Below are 17,521 nucleotides of genomic sequence, written 5' to 3'. Positions count from 1 at the left end.
GTAACAAAGGAAAAGGATTCAGTGGTCTAACAAGTAGAGGAAATCCTGAGTTAAACGAAGCTCTGTAGAGTTCTTTCCTGCAGAACTGTGTGTTGTAAATCTCCAAAAAGAGAACATTTTATGCACCATTCCAAAACTAAACGACTGAGACCAGTGGTGTGCTGATAAACAGTTGACAACTGGCTTTTGAGGGGAAAAGATCCTGTTTGTAGCATGTGCCAATTTCCTTGGTATAAACACTTTCACCATGTCTGTTGCAAGCTACCAACTCGATGCCACTGAAGGCAGAGTTGGGAACAGATGTGCATTAACACTGCATTATCCAATATTTCCATCATTCAATACGATCAACATAAAAACTCAAGAACAGGGGTGGAATACGGAGGGTGGGTGGGAGACACAAGAGGGAGGAGATATGGGGATATATGTATATGTATAGCTGATTCAGTTCGATATAAAGCAGAAACTGACACATCACTGTAAAGCAATTGTACTCCAATAAAGATGTAAAAAATAAAAAAGTTTTTTAAAAAACTCAAGAGAACATAGTAAAATGTAGTAAAATTACAGTATTAGGAAGCAATAGATTTATAGTACATTACCTTTGTTTGTTTGTTTTTGCGGTACGCGGGTCTCTCACTTGTTGTGGCCTCTCCCGTTGCGGAGCACAGGCTCCGGACGCGCAGGCTCAGCGGCCATGGCTCACGGGCCCAGCCGCTCCACAGCATGTGGGATCTTCCCAGACCGGGGCACGAACCCGCGTCCCCTGCATCAGCAGGCGGACTCTCAACCACTGCGCCACCAGGGAGGCCCCTACCTCTGTTTTCAATATGATTCATTTAATTGTAAGTTTATATAATTGATTTTTTTTAATAATGCCATGCCCCGGCACACTCACACGGGCACACACTCACATGCACACAGCCACCACTGCTATTTCCAGTTCACAGCGCCTCTCCTTTCCTAGATTAAATCAAGCGTGAACCGCAAGAACACCAAGTACCAGCTCAAAGGAGAGTCTGCCGGCAAGGTCTTCCAGGTTGATGAGAGCACAGGGGACGTGTATGCCTTTGAGAGGCTGGACAGGGAGAAGATCTCTGAGTACCACCTCATCGCCCTCGTGGTGGACAAGAACACTGAGAAGAACCTGGAGTCTCCTTCCAGCTTCACCATCAAAGTTCACGATATCAATGACAACTGGCCTGTGTTCACGCACCGGGTGTTCAATGCCTCTGTGCCCGAGATGTCAGGGATAGGTACGCACCCGGTCTGTCTGTCTCCCTCTCCCCTCGCTCATCCCTGGCATGGAGGCCCCTCTCCCATCTGCAGCTTCACTGCCTGGGGCAGGATTCAGTGAGTTCCGGGCCGCTATGGGGATGCCCATATTGCCAGTTTATATGACTCGAAAGGAACTCTGGTCCCTAAAGACTAAGCTCTGACCTGGCCCCAGACGGAGTCCTGACCGTCACACACACACACACACACACACACACACACACACACACACACACACACACACACACACACACACACACACACACACACACACACACACACACACACACACACGTCTTGTTACTCTTTGGAGCCGACGCCACCCACTGTTCTGACTCTCAGGGCTGGCACGCCAAGAGCGTAGCCTTTGCACATGAAGGAGGCCAACTCTTCCACCAAGACAAGGAGTCACCTTTGGGGTCCATACAGGAGTGGAGGGGGGCGGGAGAGGGACACACCTCATCCCAAGGTGTGTCAGCAGCCTGGACCCCAGGCCTGCAGAGGAGACTATTCCTTCCTCAATTCTACCCCCAGCCTCCAGGGGGTGCCAGAAAAGGGCTCCCTTCCCCAGCCCTTAGTCCAGGCTCTCTCGCCAGGTCTCAGTACCAGACCTTCCTGTCAAGTATGGGGAGCCTGGAGCTCAAGGGGAAAGAGATGTGAACCCAGCCCTTCGGGGGCCCTTCCTAGTCTCTTGTTCTCATGCTTCCAGAAGGAAGAAGCAGCCCTTACTGTTTCTCCCCATGACCTCAGCCACTCCCCTCTTCCCTCATTTCCCCCATAAATGAAAACCACCAGTTCTCTTTGCCCTTCATGTTTGACGGAGCTGGGCCTCCACCACTGCCAGCACTTTGCCCCCAGGCAGGCTCCTCAGAAAACAAAGCAGCCTTTTCTCCCTCAGGACCTGGGGGAGGGGGGTTCAGGAACAGCCTGAGCCCCATCGGCCCTCATCTGGGAATGGGGTGAGGGGCTGGCCATCGCAAAGCAGCAACCCTGGGTTCTCTCCCCACAGGGACCTCGGTCATCCAGCTGACAGCAATGGATGCAGATGACCCCACTGTGGCAGACCACGCCTCTGTCGTGTACCAACTCCTGAAGGGAGAAGAACATTTCAGCATCCGCGGTTCCGGTCTGTGTGACTAACCCCCCCGGGGGCGGCACTGGCTTGGAGGGGGTGGAGGTGCAGGCACCGAGGGAAGCCCAGTCTGCCAGGTGTCACTGACCACTGACCTACACCACCCTTTGGAGGCAGTCGGTACCCTACGTCAAGACAAGGTGGCTGGTGAGGGCAGAAGGAGGCAGACAGGTGCCCGAGACGTGAACTCAAGTCCAGGGGACAGAGTCAGGACCCAAGCACTGACAGGAGAGGTGGAAGAGAATGCCGGTTAGCAGCTCCAGCTATGGAATCAAATGGATCTGGTTTCAGAACCCATTTCTGCTCCTCACTGCTTCTAATGACCTTGGGCAAGTCAACTGACCTCTGTGAGAGCTAGGGCCCTAATCTCAAAACTGGGGAAGCTTATAGTCACCTTGTACGGTAGGTGTGAAGTCTGAATTAGGTAACGCCTAATGAGCACGTGGCCCATCGTCATTATCCACTCCACGTGACCCAAAAAACTGTAAGGACTGAGTCTTGGGAGCAAGACAGAAGTCCAGGTGGTCAGGCCTGAGGCAAGCCATCTTTCAGAGTGATGGCAAACACACAGCACAACCTACGCGGCCCCAAGGCAGCCATCGCTAACCCACAGCACTCTTCCCACTCTGAGCCTAGATGTGGCCGCAGGTTCTTGCTCAACCCAGTGCTCCAGGTGGCTGGGACCAATACTGGACCAAAGCGTTTGGCCTAGCAGTGCAGGGCATGGAGGTGGAAGGTGGTTCACCCCTGGCTCTCAGTCCTGGCTGCACAGTGAAATCACCTGGGGAGCTCTGAAGCCAGGTGCCCTATGGGTAGCGGCCGGGCATCACTATTTTTTAAAAGCTCCCCAAGTAACACGGCTCCTGATGTGACACTTTTTGCAGGACTAATTGTCACAGCGAACAAAAACCTGGACCGAGAGAAGCAGGCCAAGTACGAGATCGTGGTGGAAGCACGAGATGCCCAGGGCCTCCGGGGGGAATCGGGCACGGCCACCGTGCTGATCTCTCTGCAGGACGTCAACGACAACTTCCCCATCTTCACACAGTGTGAGCCCCTCCCCTAGGGCCCCGGGCAGGGCGAGGGTTGGGATACTCCAGGCTCGGTGACCCGGGAGCTCTCAGAGAGGATCCTGGCATCTGTCTACCTCTCTCTCCAACCCAGGGCGGGCCTACGTCAGGGGTGTCTTTCCGGTGTTCCCCATCTATGAACACGTTCCCAAGGCTGTCCAACTGCCCCTGCCACGGAGCCCTCACAGGCCAGCAGGGAGTCACACTCCCTGCCGTGTGCCACCGTGTGCCCAGAGTCCCACTACCAGATAGGACCACTTTCACCCAGATCCCATGGGCTCAGGAAAACCCAGACCCCAGCTAGAAAATCCCCATGAGCTGGGGAACAGGGGTTCGGCAAAGCTCCAGAGCCAGAGCCAGGGCTGGGCTCTGACCCATCCACAGACTGATTCTCCCCTTTTGACACACCCTGGGTGGGCTGGGGAGGAAAGTCAGCTGACTCATCACTTGCACCTCCAATGCTGACGGCTCACGCAGAGGCTCAGCCACCCCAAGGACAGGCGGGTTCTCCTGAAGTGGCCTCCTTGTGCACGGCACAAGCTCCCTGAAGGCAGAGACTCTCTCAATTGTCAATTAACAGGTCCCCTAGCAAGGTGCCTGACATACAGCAGATGCTTAATAACTACCTGTCAGGTGGATGGAAGGACAGAGCACAACCTCTCTGCCTTGGGACACAAAGTTCCAGAGGAATTACTACTACTACTACTACTACTACTATTTTATTGTGCCCGTTTCCTGTAACAAAATGTATTGGGATAGTATGGGGACGATCGCCTCATCTATCTCATTAACCCAGTGCCCTTTGGGGCGCCTCTTTGCATCAGCCAGGTACATATTTTCTGTGCCCGAAGACATCCGTGTGGGCAGCCCCCTGGGCTCTCTGTTTGTGGAGGACCCAGACGAGCCCCAGAACCGGAAGACAAAGTACAGCATCGTGCAGGGCGAGTACAGGGACACCTTCACCATCGAGCCTGACCCCAGCCGCAACGAGGGCATCATCAAGCCCATGAAGGTTCGCAGACCCGTGGCAGTGACATCAGATGCGGGGTTGGGGGCTCCCGGCTTCCTCAGGACTCAGCCAGGGGTTGCTCCCGGATCAGAGGCCACCAAAGGTGCACGTTCTGGGTCGGTTTGGAGCTGGCCGTGTGCTCGTGGACACTGTGACCCTGGCGCTGGGAAGGGGAGCCAGGACAGAAGGGTCAGTGCCTTAGGCTGGGCTACCCCGGAAGCAGACCTCGAGGCAAGGATTTGGGTGTAAATAGTTTACTTGGGGAGTGATCTCAGGAAGCCCCAGGAGCAGTGAGATGTGCAAAGGAGGAAAGCTAATACAGGCTCCTCAATGAGCAGGTGAACGCCATGGGCGAGTGGGGTGCAGTCCCGCTGGGGACATCTGGGGGACAGCGTGGAACATGCCTCAGAGTCGCAGCAGCTGTGGGCTGACTGAGGGCTCCTGGGGGCCCACTCCCCAGCACTTTCTTCCTCTTTTTTTTTTAAAAGATTTATTTATTTATTTAATTTATTTTTGGCCACATCAGGTCTTAGTTGCAGCATGCAGACTCTTCATTGTGGCCCGCGGGCTTCTCTCTAGTTGTGGTGTGTGGGTTTTCTCTTCTCTAGTTGTGGCGTGCAGGCTCCAGGGCACGTGGGCTCTGTAGCTGTGGCGCGAGGGTTCCTAAGTGCGTGGGCTCTGTAGTTTGCGGCACAGGCTCTCTAGTTGAAGAGCGGGAGATCAGTAGTTGTGGCACGTGGGCTTAGTTGCCCCGCGGCATGTGGGAGCTTAGTTCCCTGACCAGGGATCAAACCTGCGTCCCCTGCATTGGAAGGAGGATTCGTAACCACTGGACCAGCAGGGAAGCCCCCTCCCTGGCACTTTCTGATCTGCCCTGGGCACGGGCCAGGAAAGCCCTGGAAGATTACAAGTGCTCGCAGCTGAAAGCCATCAGCATGTAAGGAAATAGTGAATGCCGTGGGGAGGGGGTGGCCACTGGCCGTGGCTGCTGCTGAGAAAGCAGCTGGACTGGCTGAATCTAGAAGAGGAGGGAAGGTCTGCCAGGGGCACAAACTGCTTCAGAACGGCCATGCAGGGGACTGGGAGGCCAAGGCCAGTGATGACCTGCCTGAAAGGGGGCACTCCAGAACCCCTCTGCCTGAGCCAGGCCATTCCTCCAGCAGACCTCTCCCGAGTCCTTCTCTGGTCCAGCCCTGTGCTGGGAACTAGGTATACCCAGGGGAGTCAGACGGCCTCCACGGTACCAAAGCTCTCAGCCAGTAGGGAGGACAGACACACAGACATAGAGGGCACCCAGGCAGGGAGCAATTACCTGTGTTGGGAGGGGCAGGAATGGGTTCTGAGAGGGCATCTGATTACCTTCAGATTGGCTTCCTGAGGGGTGAATAGGAGTGTGCCAAGCGGGCAAGGGCAGGAGAAGAGACTTGAGCAAAGGCACAAGAAAAGGAATGTCTTCAAGGAGCTGGGACAGAACCACTAGTCTGTGGTCCCCTTGACAGCGAGACTGTGGCTGACCCACTGGTTGTCCTCAATACCTGCAACTGAGCCACGGTCAGGATACACGGGAGACAGCTGAAGACAGCCAGGCCACAGGCCCCTCATCTGTAAAAAGGGATCATCCCAGCGTGACCTCGCAGGGTTGCTGTGAAAATCACAACCCCATGCTTGGCTCGGAGCAAGTGCTCACCACAGTTTTCCCTTCGCAGCCCCTGGACTATGAACGCATCCGGCAATACAGCTTCACCATCGAGGCCACGGACCCCACCATCGACCTCCGCTACCTGAGCAGCACCTCCACCAAGAACATCGCCCGTGTCATCATCAACGTCACAGATGTGGACGAGCCCCCCACCTTCCAGCAGCCCTTTTACCACTTCCAACTGCGGGAGAACCAGAAGAAACCTCTGATCGGCTCAGTGCTGGCCGTGGACCCCGATGCCGCTAAGCGGAGCATCAGGTAAGGCGGGTGGAAGGCGTGACGATGGTGGTGATCACGACACCACCCAGGCACTGAGGCTCTTAGGCCTGCTGGACTGAGCCCAGGACTCAGAGGGGGAAACTGGCTTCTCCCGGAAGGTACATGGGACATGCACAGAGGCACGACAAGAAGCCCAAGCTCTTCCACTGACCCATGTGGCCAGGTGGAATCTTGCTCTGCCCAGGCCAGCATGGTCCTGGCCATCAGAGCTTCCCGTTGTCTGCTTTACCTTGAAGGGGAGGTACGGCCTCCCACAGGTCCCGTCTGGGGAGATGCGACAGTCAAGAGAGCAGCCAACTTGACATCCATGAAACCCCTTCACTAAACATGATTTATTACATTTGTCTTCCCAAAAACACAGAAGGAAAAAGTGTTTATTTCACACAATCAAACAACACAAGGATCTATAAAGAAAACATCATAACCCTGATTTCCAGACAACTCACGTTCATGGTGTGCTGTGGTCCTATCATGCCTTTCTTCGTGACCACACAAACATCTACATACATTTATGGTGGATTTGTCCTTTGTTTGTTTGGGGGATTTGATTGTTTTAAAATTTTTTTGGATCACATTATACCCATTTCATCACTACTTGTTCTTCTATCTGAACTAGACTCCTCTCCTCTCCCCTCTGTGACAAAAGATGTAGTTCCAAGCTCCCGTATATCCCTGAATCTACTTCTGAATCCTATGTTCTGTGGCAAAGCCATTCTGTTTTACTGTTGCACCTTGGTACTAAAACTTGGTATGTATACGGCAAGTCCCTCCCTCAAGTGTTTTTTCACTTTATATATCTTTAATGCATTCTCAAACATTCATTCTTCCATGTGAACCATAAACTTCTTCCGTTTTTAAAAAAACATCAGAATTCTAATGAGAATTGTGTTTATACATCAATTTGGGGAGAGTTAATGTTTCTCTGTTATCAGGTCTTCCTGTTAAAGACAAACGTGTACCTCCATTTTGATCACATCTCATAAGTTTTAGGACAACTGTTTTCATGGCCATTCTATTCTAAATGGTCTATAATGATAATTTTTACTTCTTCATTGATCCAATGGTTTATTTAAAAGACTTAAATAAAGTCTCTTAAATAAAGTCGGGCATTTTTTGGCTTTGCTTTAACTTGTTCTGTGATGTAATGTAATTGTCTTTGTGTGTCTTTCTGTCCATTTTTTTTCTGGAATATCTAAGCTTTTGCTTTATGTATTTTAATTTTTCTATTCAGTTAACAAAGGTTTATAATTATTTTACCTTCATTATGACTTGTCACTTTCATCCTTATGACATTTTGTCCTCAATTCCATGTTGCCTGATGTAAAGTTTGTCCTGTTTTCATGTTACTCATGTTTGCCTGAAATAAATTTTCCGACCTTTACTTTTAATTTTTTCTAGGTCATGGGCAGTAAGTTGTCTCTTGAAACTGGAATGTAATTGGCTTTGCTTTTTTTTTTCCCATCTTTACTGGAGTATAATTGCTTTACAATGTTGTATTAGTTTCTGCTGTACAACAAAGTGAATCAGCTATACGTATACATATATCCTTATATCCCCTCCCTCTTGCGTCTCCCTCCCACCCCGCCTATCCCACGCCTCTAGGTCATCACAAAGCATTGAGCTGATCTCCCTGTGCTATGCAGCAGCTTCCCACTAGCCATCCATTTTACATTTGGTAGTGTATATATGTCCACGCTACTCTCTCTTCATCCCAGCTTCCCCTTCCCCCCGTGTCCTCATGGCTTTGCTTTTTAATCCAAACTGAGATGCTTTGTGTTTAACCTATTTACATTTTTCATTGTAAATGATATGTTTGATCTTACTTCTTTTATCTTGTTTTACATTTGCTATTTCTCAAACTTAATTACTTTTTTCTCTTCCTCCATCTTTGTTGTAGAGTCTATTTTTTCGTGTTATTTTCTCGTAGATATTTGGATGGAGTACATGCATTTTTACTTCTACCAGTGAGATTTACTTCTATCTGTAAAATTTTACATGTTTTCCTGGACCAATATTTTCTAGTTAAAAATCTCTGTCTCTCTCTCTGTCTGTCTCTGTCTCTGTCTCTGTCACTCACACTCACACACACACACACACACACACACACACACACACACACACACACACCATTGCCTTCCTATATATGATAAAGATATCAATAGTTTAATTTTAATTCCTCCCAAACCAGATTTTTTTTCTACTTTATTTTGAGACACTTGTTAGATGAAGTGAGTTTTCAAAAAAAATTTTTTCAGGACCCATCTTGTGGATGATATACTTCCTGAATCCTTGCATATTTACAAATCAAAAATATTATCAGTGTGTCCTAGCATTTAACTTTGTGAGAATGTCTGGGGTGAGTCTGATTTCTCTTTCTTTATAAGGACATATCTTTTCTGTCTGGACTCTTTTTGGTTTCTTTATATAGCTCTGAAATTCAAAAGTGTCATCAGGATATAGCTAAATATTGATCTCTTTTTAAAATTACGCCTGATATCAATGACTCTTCTATAAACTTGGGCCTTGCTTCAGATCAGGAAGTTTTCTTCTATTATATCTTTTGTTATTTCTTCTGTTCTCTTTGTTCTGGAATTTTCCTCAGTATTAGAGAAATATATATTTGGAACGTTATATATTTTCATCTCTCTTTTCTTCTCTTCATGCCTTTTTCCTTAAGAACTTTTCCAATTTTTACTTCACAAATTTAGTTTCCTTTCAATCACTTCGTACCTCTTCCAGCCCCTTTTTTTACTTCTTCCTGGCTCTTGCCCAACTATCTTTTCATTAATCACAAAATCCAATCCAAGCTGTGGTACAGTTGATTACAGTGCCACCTGCCTCAACTGTGAAAGTGCTGTTGATGGAGTCTCAGGTACCACCCTCAGCCCAGTGATGGCAACACTGCCAACCTCAAAGGGATTATCTCACTACTCTGACTCCCTCTGGGTGATCAAGTGCAATGAGCAGTGAGAGGAAGATGGGGGATGGATGCAAGGGACAGATCCTGAAGGGTCTCCTCTGTCCTGCTGGGGAGTTTGGACTCAGCAAAGAACAACGGAAAACCTTGAAACTCTCTCCCGTGGGCAGATACTCCATCCGCAGGACAAGTGACAAGGGCCAGTTCTTCGGAATAACCAAGCAGGGGAATATTTACAATGAGAAGGAGCTGGACAGAGAAGTCTACCCCTGGTGTAACCTGACAGTGGAGGCCAAAGAGCTGGATTCTAGTGGTGAGTGGCCCCATTTGCCAGGGGACCTGGGCTCCTCTCCTTTTCAAATTGTCAAAATCCATCATTTTGGGTCTCCAGAGGTCCTATAAGCACCTGCTGATGCACCACTTGGCTGGGATGCTATAGCGCCTCCATCCCCAAGTGTGGATGGACCAGCTGCATCCACGTCATCTGAGACTTTGTTAGACGAGCAAAACATCAGGCCCCAACCCCAGACTGAATCAGAATCTCATGCACACTACAGTTTAAGAAGCACTGTTCCAAAACAGGCTGCCAGATGTCCCTGTGATGAGAATCACCTGAGGCACCTCTTAACCACAGAGCTTCTCAGATGCCTCCCTGGAGGTTTTAGTCCAGTGCGTCAGAAATGGGGCCAAGGAGTGTGCACTGAACGAGTGCCATGTGATTCTTATTATAGTGGTCATTTGGAAAAGGCTGCTTTGGAGGGTGTTTATGGGCCAGTCAGTGGGCTGAATTCAAAATCTGAAGCAGTTTCCAACTCCAAGACTGTGAGATTCTCCAGAATTTACCCTTCGCCTCTATGAGAAAATCACAACTGTCCTCTGGGAGAAGGATCAATATTCCCACCTCACACAGAGGCCACAAGGGCCCAGAAAGGGGGTGACTTGGCCAGGGCCCCACCGGTGCTACCCTGAAGGGCCCCTGCTTCCTGCTGGCAGCACGTCCCCCACCTGGCAGCCAGGTCAGCTTCAATGGACTCCTGCGTACTGTCCAGATCAGTCTTTGCCCCTTTCTTCCCCATCTAATCTCACTCATACAATTTTTAAATCTTATAGTAATAGTTTACTGCCCATTTTAAAATACGGAAAATATAAAAAAGGAGAAGAAAATTATACCCTCATATTCCCACCATACACAGATGATTACTGTTAGCACTGTAGTTTATTTCCTCTGGTCTTTTTACGATATGTATTTTTATACAAGTGAGATCATAATACTTGTATAAATATCATATCCTGCATTTTTACTTAACCTTATTCCAGAATCATTTTCTCATGGTACTAAAATATCTTTTTTTAAAAAGACTGTAATTTTTAAAATGTAATTTACCTGGGCATTGCAAACAGCCACATAGTCCATTCTTTTAAACTGACGTCATTTATTAATGCAATCTCACTTAGATGGTTTACCTTTTCAATTATTTCATAATTAATTTATTTAAATTAGTTTGATTGCTTAAATTGCTGAATTGATTTAATAATTACTTAATTGATTTAATTAAAACCTTTAAAAATACACTTCTGTTGTTCACCTTTTCAATTCTTACAACTAATTCTTTAGCAAATATCCCTGTGCTTGAAGCTTTACCCCCTTCCTCTTCCACTCCCTTCTACCAGAAGGCCATCCCTGGCCTCCCTTCCAGATGTCCATAACCCCCTCTTCCTGCAAAAAGAGCACCCCTCCAGGACTCCCATCCATATACATTCTAATCCCAGGGCTGGTACCTGCTGAACCCACTGTAGTGATGAGTCCTTTCCCCTGCAGGGACCCCCACGGGCAAAGAATCCATTGTGCAGGTCCACATCGAAGTTTTGGATGAGAACGACAATGCCCCAGAGTTTGCCAAGCCCTACGAGCCCAAAGTGTGTGAGAACGCTGCCCAGGGCAAGGTGAGTCTAACTCAGGTGGGAGGGCAAGGCAGCGTCCGCCTGGGGCAGGCCGAGGGGCAGCACCTCCCAGCCACGGTCAGCCGGCATTTCACTAAGTTTAATGTAACTTGTACAACAGCCTTGAGGAAAGGTGACATTATCCCCACAGAGGGTGAAACTGAGGCTCAGAGAGAACGTGTAGTGAGTAGATTGGCGGGGAGGTGGTGGTAGAAAGAGTGGCTCTGTGGAGACCATTTAGGTTAGTGTTACAGGTGAGAGGCAGCCACGGTCAGGTCTAAACCCAAAGTCCCTCCCCATCACTGAAACCCCGGCCAACCCAACACCGCTAATGACCGGCCCCCATCTTCCACCCTCTAGCTGGTCGTGCAAATCTCGGCAATAGACAAGGATATAACACCACGAGATGTGAAGTTCAAGTTTTCCCTGAGCACTGAGGACAGCAACTTCACCCTCACGGATAATCACGGTGCGCCTCAAGGCAGTCAGGCTGGCTCTTGGGGGGCTCAGGGACGGGGTTGAGTCTTGAAAAGCCAGGGTCAAGGACCAAGCCAGTGCACTGGGGGCAGGCCCTCAGTGGGGCTTTCGAGTTACAGGAGGTTTTGTACAATTCCCACCACATACCTAACTGGTCTGTGCAATGGTCAGAGCCACCCTGGCACACTGCTAAGTCCACATGGCCTGCCCTTCCCCATAAGATGCTCAGGTTACTGAGGAGCACAGAACAGATATGCGGTGTAGACAGCTTGGTTCACAAACTAGCCAAAGACTCCTTCCTGCGCTCAGCACAACTGCAAATTGCTCTATGACATAGAACTTTGAGGTTGCTTCCAAAGAGGCAAAACTGGACATTTGAAACCCAAAATGCCAAGGATACAGTGTTTTAATTTGGCTACCATGACTACTTACCAGCAGGTGTCCTCGGGACAGGATCTGGTCCACCAATCACAGCCTAGAGAGCCCTGTGATGTCAGTAGCGGCCAATCAGAGTTTCTCATGAGTATGTGCTTCCGAGAGTGTCAGTGCTGAGTTGACTGAATTCCAGCCAAAAGCAGACAGGCTTCCATGGCTTCTGCACCTTCCTGAGAAAACCACAAAAAAATCCCCCTTGGGTCTAAACAGAATAATCCTTCACCCAGAATGGGGTGGAATCCCTGCCCATCCCAGCTGGCAACACTGTGGTTGGTGAGGATTCCTGTATAGAAACAGCCATTGCCACCTTTGAGGAAGGTCAGGGAGTGGGGTCCCTGAGAGTGAGAGGCAGACCCAGGGGATCAGCCACAGACTCGTCCTTAAGGAGCCTCCTATGGGATGGGGATGGTAGCTACGATGCGCGGACAGTCAATGACAGACCATTCAACATTCCGCTGTCTTTAGTAGTAAATAATATGGAAAAAATACGTGTCACCCCATCCCCGGGGCCCACCTCAATCCTGCCTCAGAGGAGGGCTGCAATGGAGAAGAAAGCTTAAACACCAACCCAAAGACACCCCGTATGTGACCAGGAGACTAGCTTGTTGATCTCAGATTCACTTAGAACATGAATGTCCTGCTACAATATTAAATGAGTATAGTGAGAAATCTCTAATTTCCCTCATACAGTGTCAGTGGCCATATTGTTATTATTTTCAATTATAATAGACATGGCTACTTAATAATGAAATGTAATTGGCTTCCATCTGAAATCTAAAAGATGGCCTCCTTTGCCTTTGGCTTTCTGAGTGTGCCAACCCCGCACGGCTAGGTAAACCCTGGAACAGGGAGTCCCTGGACCCTCTAACCATCATCATCTCCTAGGAGCCAACAAAGGGCGGATTATCCAGCCACTGAATCAGAAAGGCGGGAGAGGGGAGGGGGAAAAGGAAGGAGGAGTGGAGGGGGGCGGTCCTGAAAAACCAGCATGTTAAAAAATCTCCCTGGGGAATTCTGTACAAGGATTGATTGGAGCTGAGAGGGAGAGCCTATGTTTGGGCCAAAGCGCATTCTCAATTCCAGCCTGACTGGAGAATCCTCAATTACATATGCAATCATCCCCTCAGTGCCCCAGGGAACTGTGCATTGTTTTTACTTTCTAATGGATTTTCAGGGATAGCAAAAACAGCCTTAGAAGTTAGCCCGATGCTAAAAGACTTTTTAAGACTTTATTTCCCCCTGATTGCTCATCAAAGCTTGAAACAATGCGTTAATTAGCTGACAGTCACCTTTTATTGAAGTAGAGTTAGGGGTCAGGCATATCATTCGCCCACAGAAACAGAAAGCAAGGGTTTTACATTCTGGCCAAGTCCTTCTTAGAGGCTAGGTCGAAGCAGCTGCCCAAAACATCCCCTCTCTGGAGGAACAGACCTGCGCTCAAATGGCTAAAACCTGAGGCAGGGGGTGCCAAGGGCAGAGACACAGCCCAGGCAGCACATGGGCTGGTGCAGTTAACAAGGGCTTCCTGGAGGTGGCAGGCAGTGTGGATGAGAGGATGGGCACTCCAGGCAGCAGAGCCTGACTCCGAGGACTTGGTGTTTCCAGATAACACGGCCAACATCACAGTCAAGTATGGGTATTTTGACCGAGAGCGCGCCAAGGTCCACCACCTGCCCGTGCTCATCTCGGACAACGGGAGGCCAAGCCTCACAGGCACCAGCATGCTGGATGTGACTGTGTGCAAGTGCAACGAACGCGGCGAGTTCACCTTGTGTGAGGAGGTGGCCGCCCAGGTGGGCGTCAGCATCCAGGCGCTGGTAGCTATCTTCCTCTGCATCCTCACCATCACAGGTCAGTGCCCAGGAGGATGGGAGGGGACATTGAGGGGGCTACACAGGAGAAGGAAGAGGCCAGGGATCCAGGCCCAGCCCTGCCTCCAGGCCCTAGTGCAGGCCTGTGCTAGGTGTAAGCTTCACCTCCTTGGGTGCCTAACTGTGGGGATGGCGGGGGAGGGGGGGGAAGCAGGGGGGGACTCAAGTCTCCTTCCCCAGTTTAAAATACTTTATATATAACATTCACTCATTCAACTGACATATTTTGAGCACTTATTGTGTGCCAGGCACTGTTCTAGGCATTTATTTACATAAAACCTCTTCCGAGGGGATTCGCTGGCGGTCCAATGGTTAGGACTCTTCGCTCTCACTGCAGAGGGGCCGGGTTCAATCCCTGGTCAGGGAACTAAGATCCCACAAGTCGCACCTGCTTTGAAAAAAGAGGATCCAGTTCTTCTTTTGGAGAGAAACGGAAAGTTTAAAATTTCTAGTTTAGATTATCGCCAGTGGTTTTCTTTCTATTTTTAGGATTTCTCCAGACTTGACATCTCTTTTCCTCTTGTTTGGGCCTCAGAAATTTTAGGAGCACTTTAGGCCTTGCCTTACTTTGGGCTCCCCAGGAAGCAGACCCTGGGACCAGGATTGGGGTGCACAGGGTTTATGTGAGAGGCACTCCCAAGAAGCCCCAGAAGGAAGAGGGGGAGTGAGACTGGAAAGGTAGGCAGCCAATCAAGGGCAAGTTGTTACACAAGCTGCCACCATGGGACACTGGAGCTTCTCACTGGAGACTGGGTGGCGGCACTCACAGCCCATGTTTTTCCAACGATGCCCACCAGCTGATGGTGGCGCTCCTCCCAGAGGTGTAAGTTCTGCGTTTCACCTGGGGCAGGGGCTGGCCCTCCAGAGGAAGCCCTTGGGTGGTTAGAGGTCACCCTGTGCACTACAGTGACAGGACTGACCGGGGGACACAGTGAGGGACCCACATCATCTGCTCCAGGCCTTTCCTGCCAGTGGCTTCCCTGAGAGGCCCTTTGGCAGTGCTCCCACTTCTGGGGCTTCCGTGGCAAAGAGTCCAGACCCAGATTTTCCTCTCAATAAAAATTAGTAATAATGATATACTGGCATCACCACCACACACAGAATTGCACTTAACCTCATAGCCACCTTATCAAATATAAACAGAGCAGAGGAGTCATCACTTCCATTTTACAGGCAAGGAAACAGAGGCTCAGAGAGGGCATCCTGGCTTTTCTTATGTACGGAACAGTTCGTTAAGTCACTCGAGGCTAGAACGACAGAGTCTAGGGATGCTCTGAGCCTACTTCTAGGAGCTCTCTGCCCCACGTGGTCCACCCCTCCTAGGGGTTGGCAACCGTCATGCAGTCACACACCTCAGAGCTTTGAGCAGGGCCAACATCACACTGCTGCCTGATCATGGGACTCTGGGCATGTCACTCAGCTGCTCTGAGTTTGGTTTGCTCATGTAAAATGGGATATTAATACCTACTTTGAGTAAAAGAACATGAAAATGTGCCAATACCATGCCAGCATGTACACAGTAGGTGCTCAAGAGTAGCTGCTGCTACTGCAATGGGTGTCATGTCTACCAGCACCACCATGACCCATCATTATCATCATCATCATCATCATCATCATCACCATCACCATCATCACCATCATCATCGTCATCACCATCATCATCTTCACCATCATCATCATCATCGTCACCGTCATCATCATCACCATCATCGTCATCATCGTCATCATCACGGCTCAGGATCTTTGCACTCCAAATTCCAACTCCATCCCTTTCCCCATCTCTGCCCCAACCTCTGGCCTCCTGGCCTTTGGACAAGACACAGAAGGATTTGCCACAGTGGTTAAGAGGAGGGAGGAATTGAGGATGCGGGTAGATGGGGAGGAGAGTGGCAGGAGAGAATGAACTTGAGGGAGGCCCGCTCTGTTGCTCTCCCCCCCGCCCTACTGTGGCCAGGACACCAGCAAGGATGGATCCTGGGTGGGGGTGGGGTGGAGATGACTCTGGGTGGGAGTGAGGGTGGACCCACCAGGTGTCTAGACCAAACCAAAACTTCTGCGTTGGCCCAGCTGTCACTGGGAGCTGGGCTGGCCCAGGGATTCCCAGGGAGGAGGGTAGGGTGCAGGTAAACCTCAAGGCGGGGGTGTGGGGGGGGGGTGTGGGGGCGGGGTGTTGGGGGGAGTCCCCCGGTCTGCTGGGCCATGGCTGACCAGCTCTGGCTCGCTTGTTCGCAGTGATCACCCTCCTCATCATCCTGCGGCGGCGGCTCCGGAAGCAGGCCCGCGCCCACGGCAAGAGCGTACCGGAGATCCACGAGCAGCTGGTCACCTACGACGAGGAGGGCGGCGGCGAGATGGACACCACCAGCTACGACGTGTCGGTGCTCAACTCGGTGCGCCACGGTGGGACCAAGCCCCCGCGGCCGGCGCTGGACACGCGGCCGTCCCTCTACGCACAGGTGCAGAAGCCGCCGCGGCACGCGCCCGGGGCGCACGGGCCCGGGGAGATGGCCGCAATGATCGAGGTGAAGAAGGACGAGGCGGACCACGACGGCGGCGGCCCACCCTACGACACGCTGCACATCTATGGCTACGAGGGCGCCGAGTCCATCGCCGAGTCCCTCAGCTCCCTGGGCACCGATTCATCTGACTCGGACATTGATTATGACTTTCTCAATGACTGGGGGCCCAGGTTCAAGATGCTGGCCGAGCTGTATGGCTCGGACCCCCGGGAGGAGCTGGTGTATTAGGGGACCGTGGGCCTCTGGGCCTGGGTAGCTCAGGCTAGTCGGACACGGGCACTGAGCCCTCCAATCACAGCACTCATGTCCCAGCCTAACAGCCCTTCCTCATGGGCCCCAGAGACCTCGCCACCTTGGATGGCAAAATCCAAGTCCCTGAAATGTCCAGGAACGTATTTCAGTGATGGCTACTCCCAAAACGCTGGAAAACACCAGGCTGGTGTTCTGTCTGGGCTGAGACAGCCACATAACCCTGTCACCTGCGACTACGGGTTCAACTCAAAGACTTTCTCAGTCTTCTCAAAGCAGATTATGCTCAACTGCCAGGGGGAGGTCTTCCCCTGAGGTCCCTGAACCCCTAGGGGGGGCAGCTGGGGGGGGGGGGTCCTGGTGCCTGTCACCTGGAGGCAAGGGGCTGGATGGCATGACTGTGGGGCGAGACTCTCTGTAGCCCGGTCCCCCAGGAGACTGGGCCCGCCCCCCAGGCCTGCCCTGCTTTAGCTTCCTCACACCCTCCCAAGACCCCCAGCATTCTGCAGCCTCTCTCCAGGCCTGTCAAAAGGGAGGAAGGGCCTCTTGACATCTCCTGACCTTGGGTCTTGAGGTGACCTCGCTGGCCTGCCATGCCTGTAACTATGCTGTACTGGGTACTGAAAATTCATCCAAGGTCAGGGAAAT

The 17,521-nt window shown here is 50.8% G+C and overlaps 1 protein-coding gene across 1 annotated transcript in view; it reads left to right on the top strand.

The window, feature by feature from the left end:
• Window positions 1–17,102, top strand: part of CDH5 (cadherin 5) — a 32,351-nt gene extending 15,249 nt beyond the window's left edge. Inside the window, exons 3-12 of the mRNA XM_082863581.1 lie at window positions 968–1,256; window positions 2,285–2,401; window positions 3,292–3,456; window positions 4,302–4,489; window positions 6,193–6,443; window positions 9,552–9,694; window positions 11,201–11,325; window positions 11,683–11,791; window positions 13,840–14,085; window positions 16,338–17,102. Coding sequence (XP_082719707.1) covers window positions 968–1,256; window positions 2,285–2,401; window positions 3,292–3,456; window positions 4,302–4,489; window positions 6,193–6,443; window positions 9,552–9,694; window positions 11,201–11,325; window positions 11,683–11,791; window positions 13,840–14,085; window positions 16,338–16,852 — 2,148 coding nt within the window. The 3' untranslated portion in view covers window positions 16,853–17,102. The remainder of the gene's footprint in view (window positions 1–967; window positions 1,257–2,284; window positions 2,402–3,291; window positions 3,457–4,301; window positions 4,490–6,192; window positions 6,444–9,551; window positions 9,695–11,200; window positions 11,326–11,682; window positions 11,792–13,839; window positions 14,086–16,337) is intronic.
• Window positions 17,103–17,521: the final 419 nt, after the last annotated feature.

Source organism: Leucopleurus acutus (assembly GCF_964270905.1).
Source record: "Leucopleurus acutus genome assembly, chromosome: 20".
In the NCBI taxonomy this organism is placed as follows: domain Eukaryota; kingdom Metazoa; phylum Chordata; class Mammalia; order Artiodactyla; family Delphinidae; genus Leucopleurus; species Leucopleurus acutus.
This window is presented reverse-complemented; position numbering and strand designations above follow the sequence as displayed.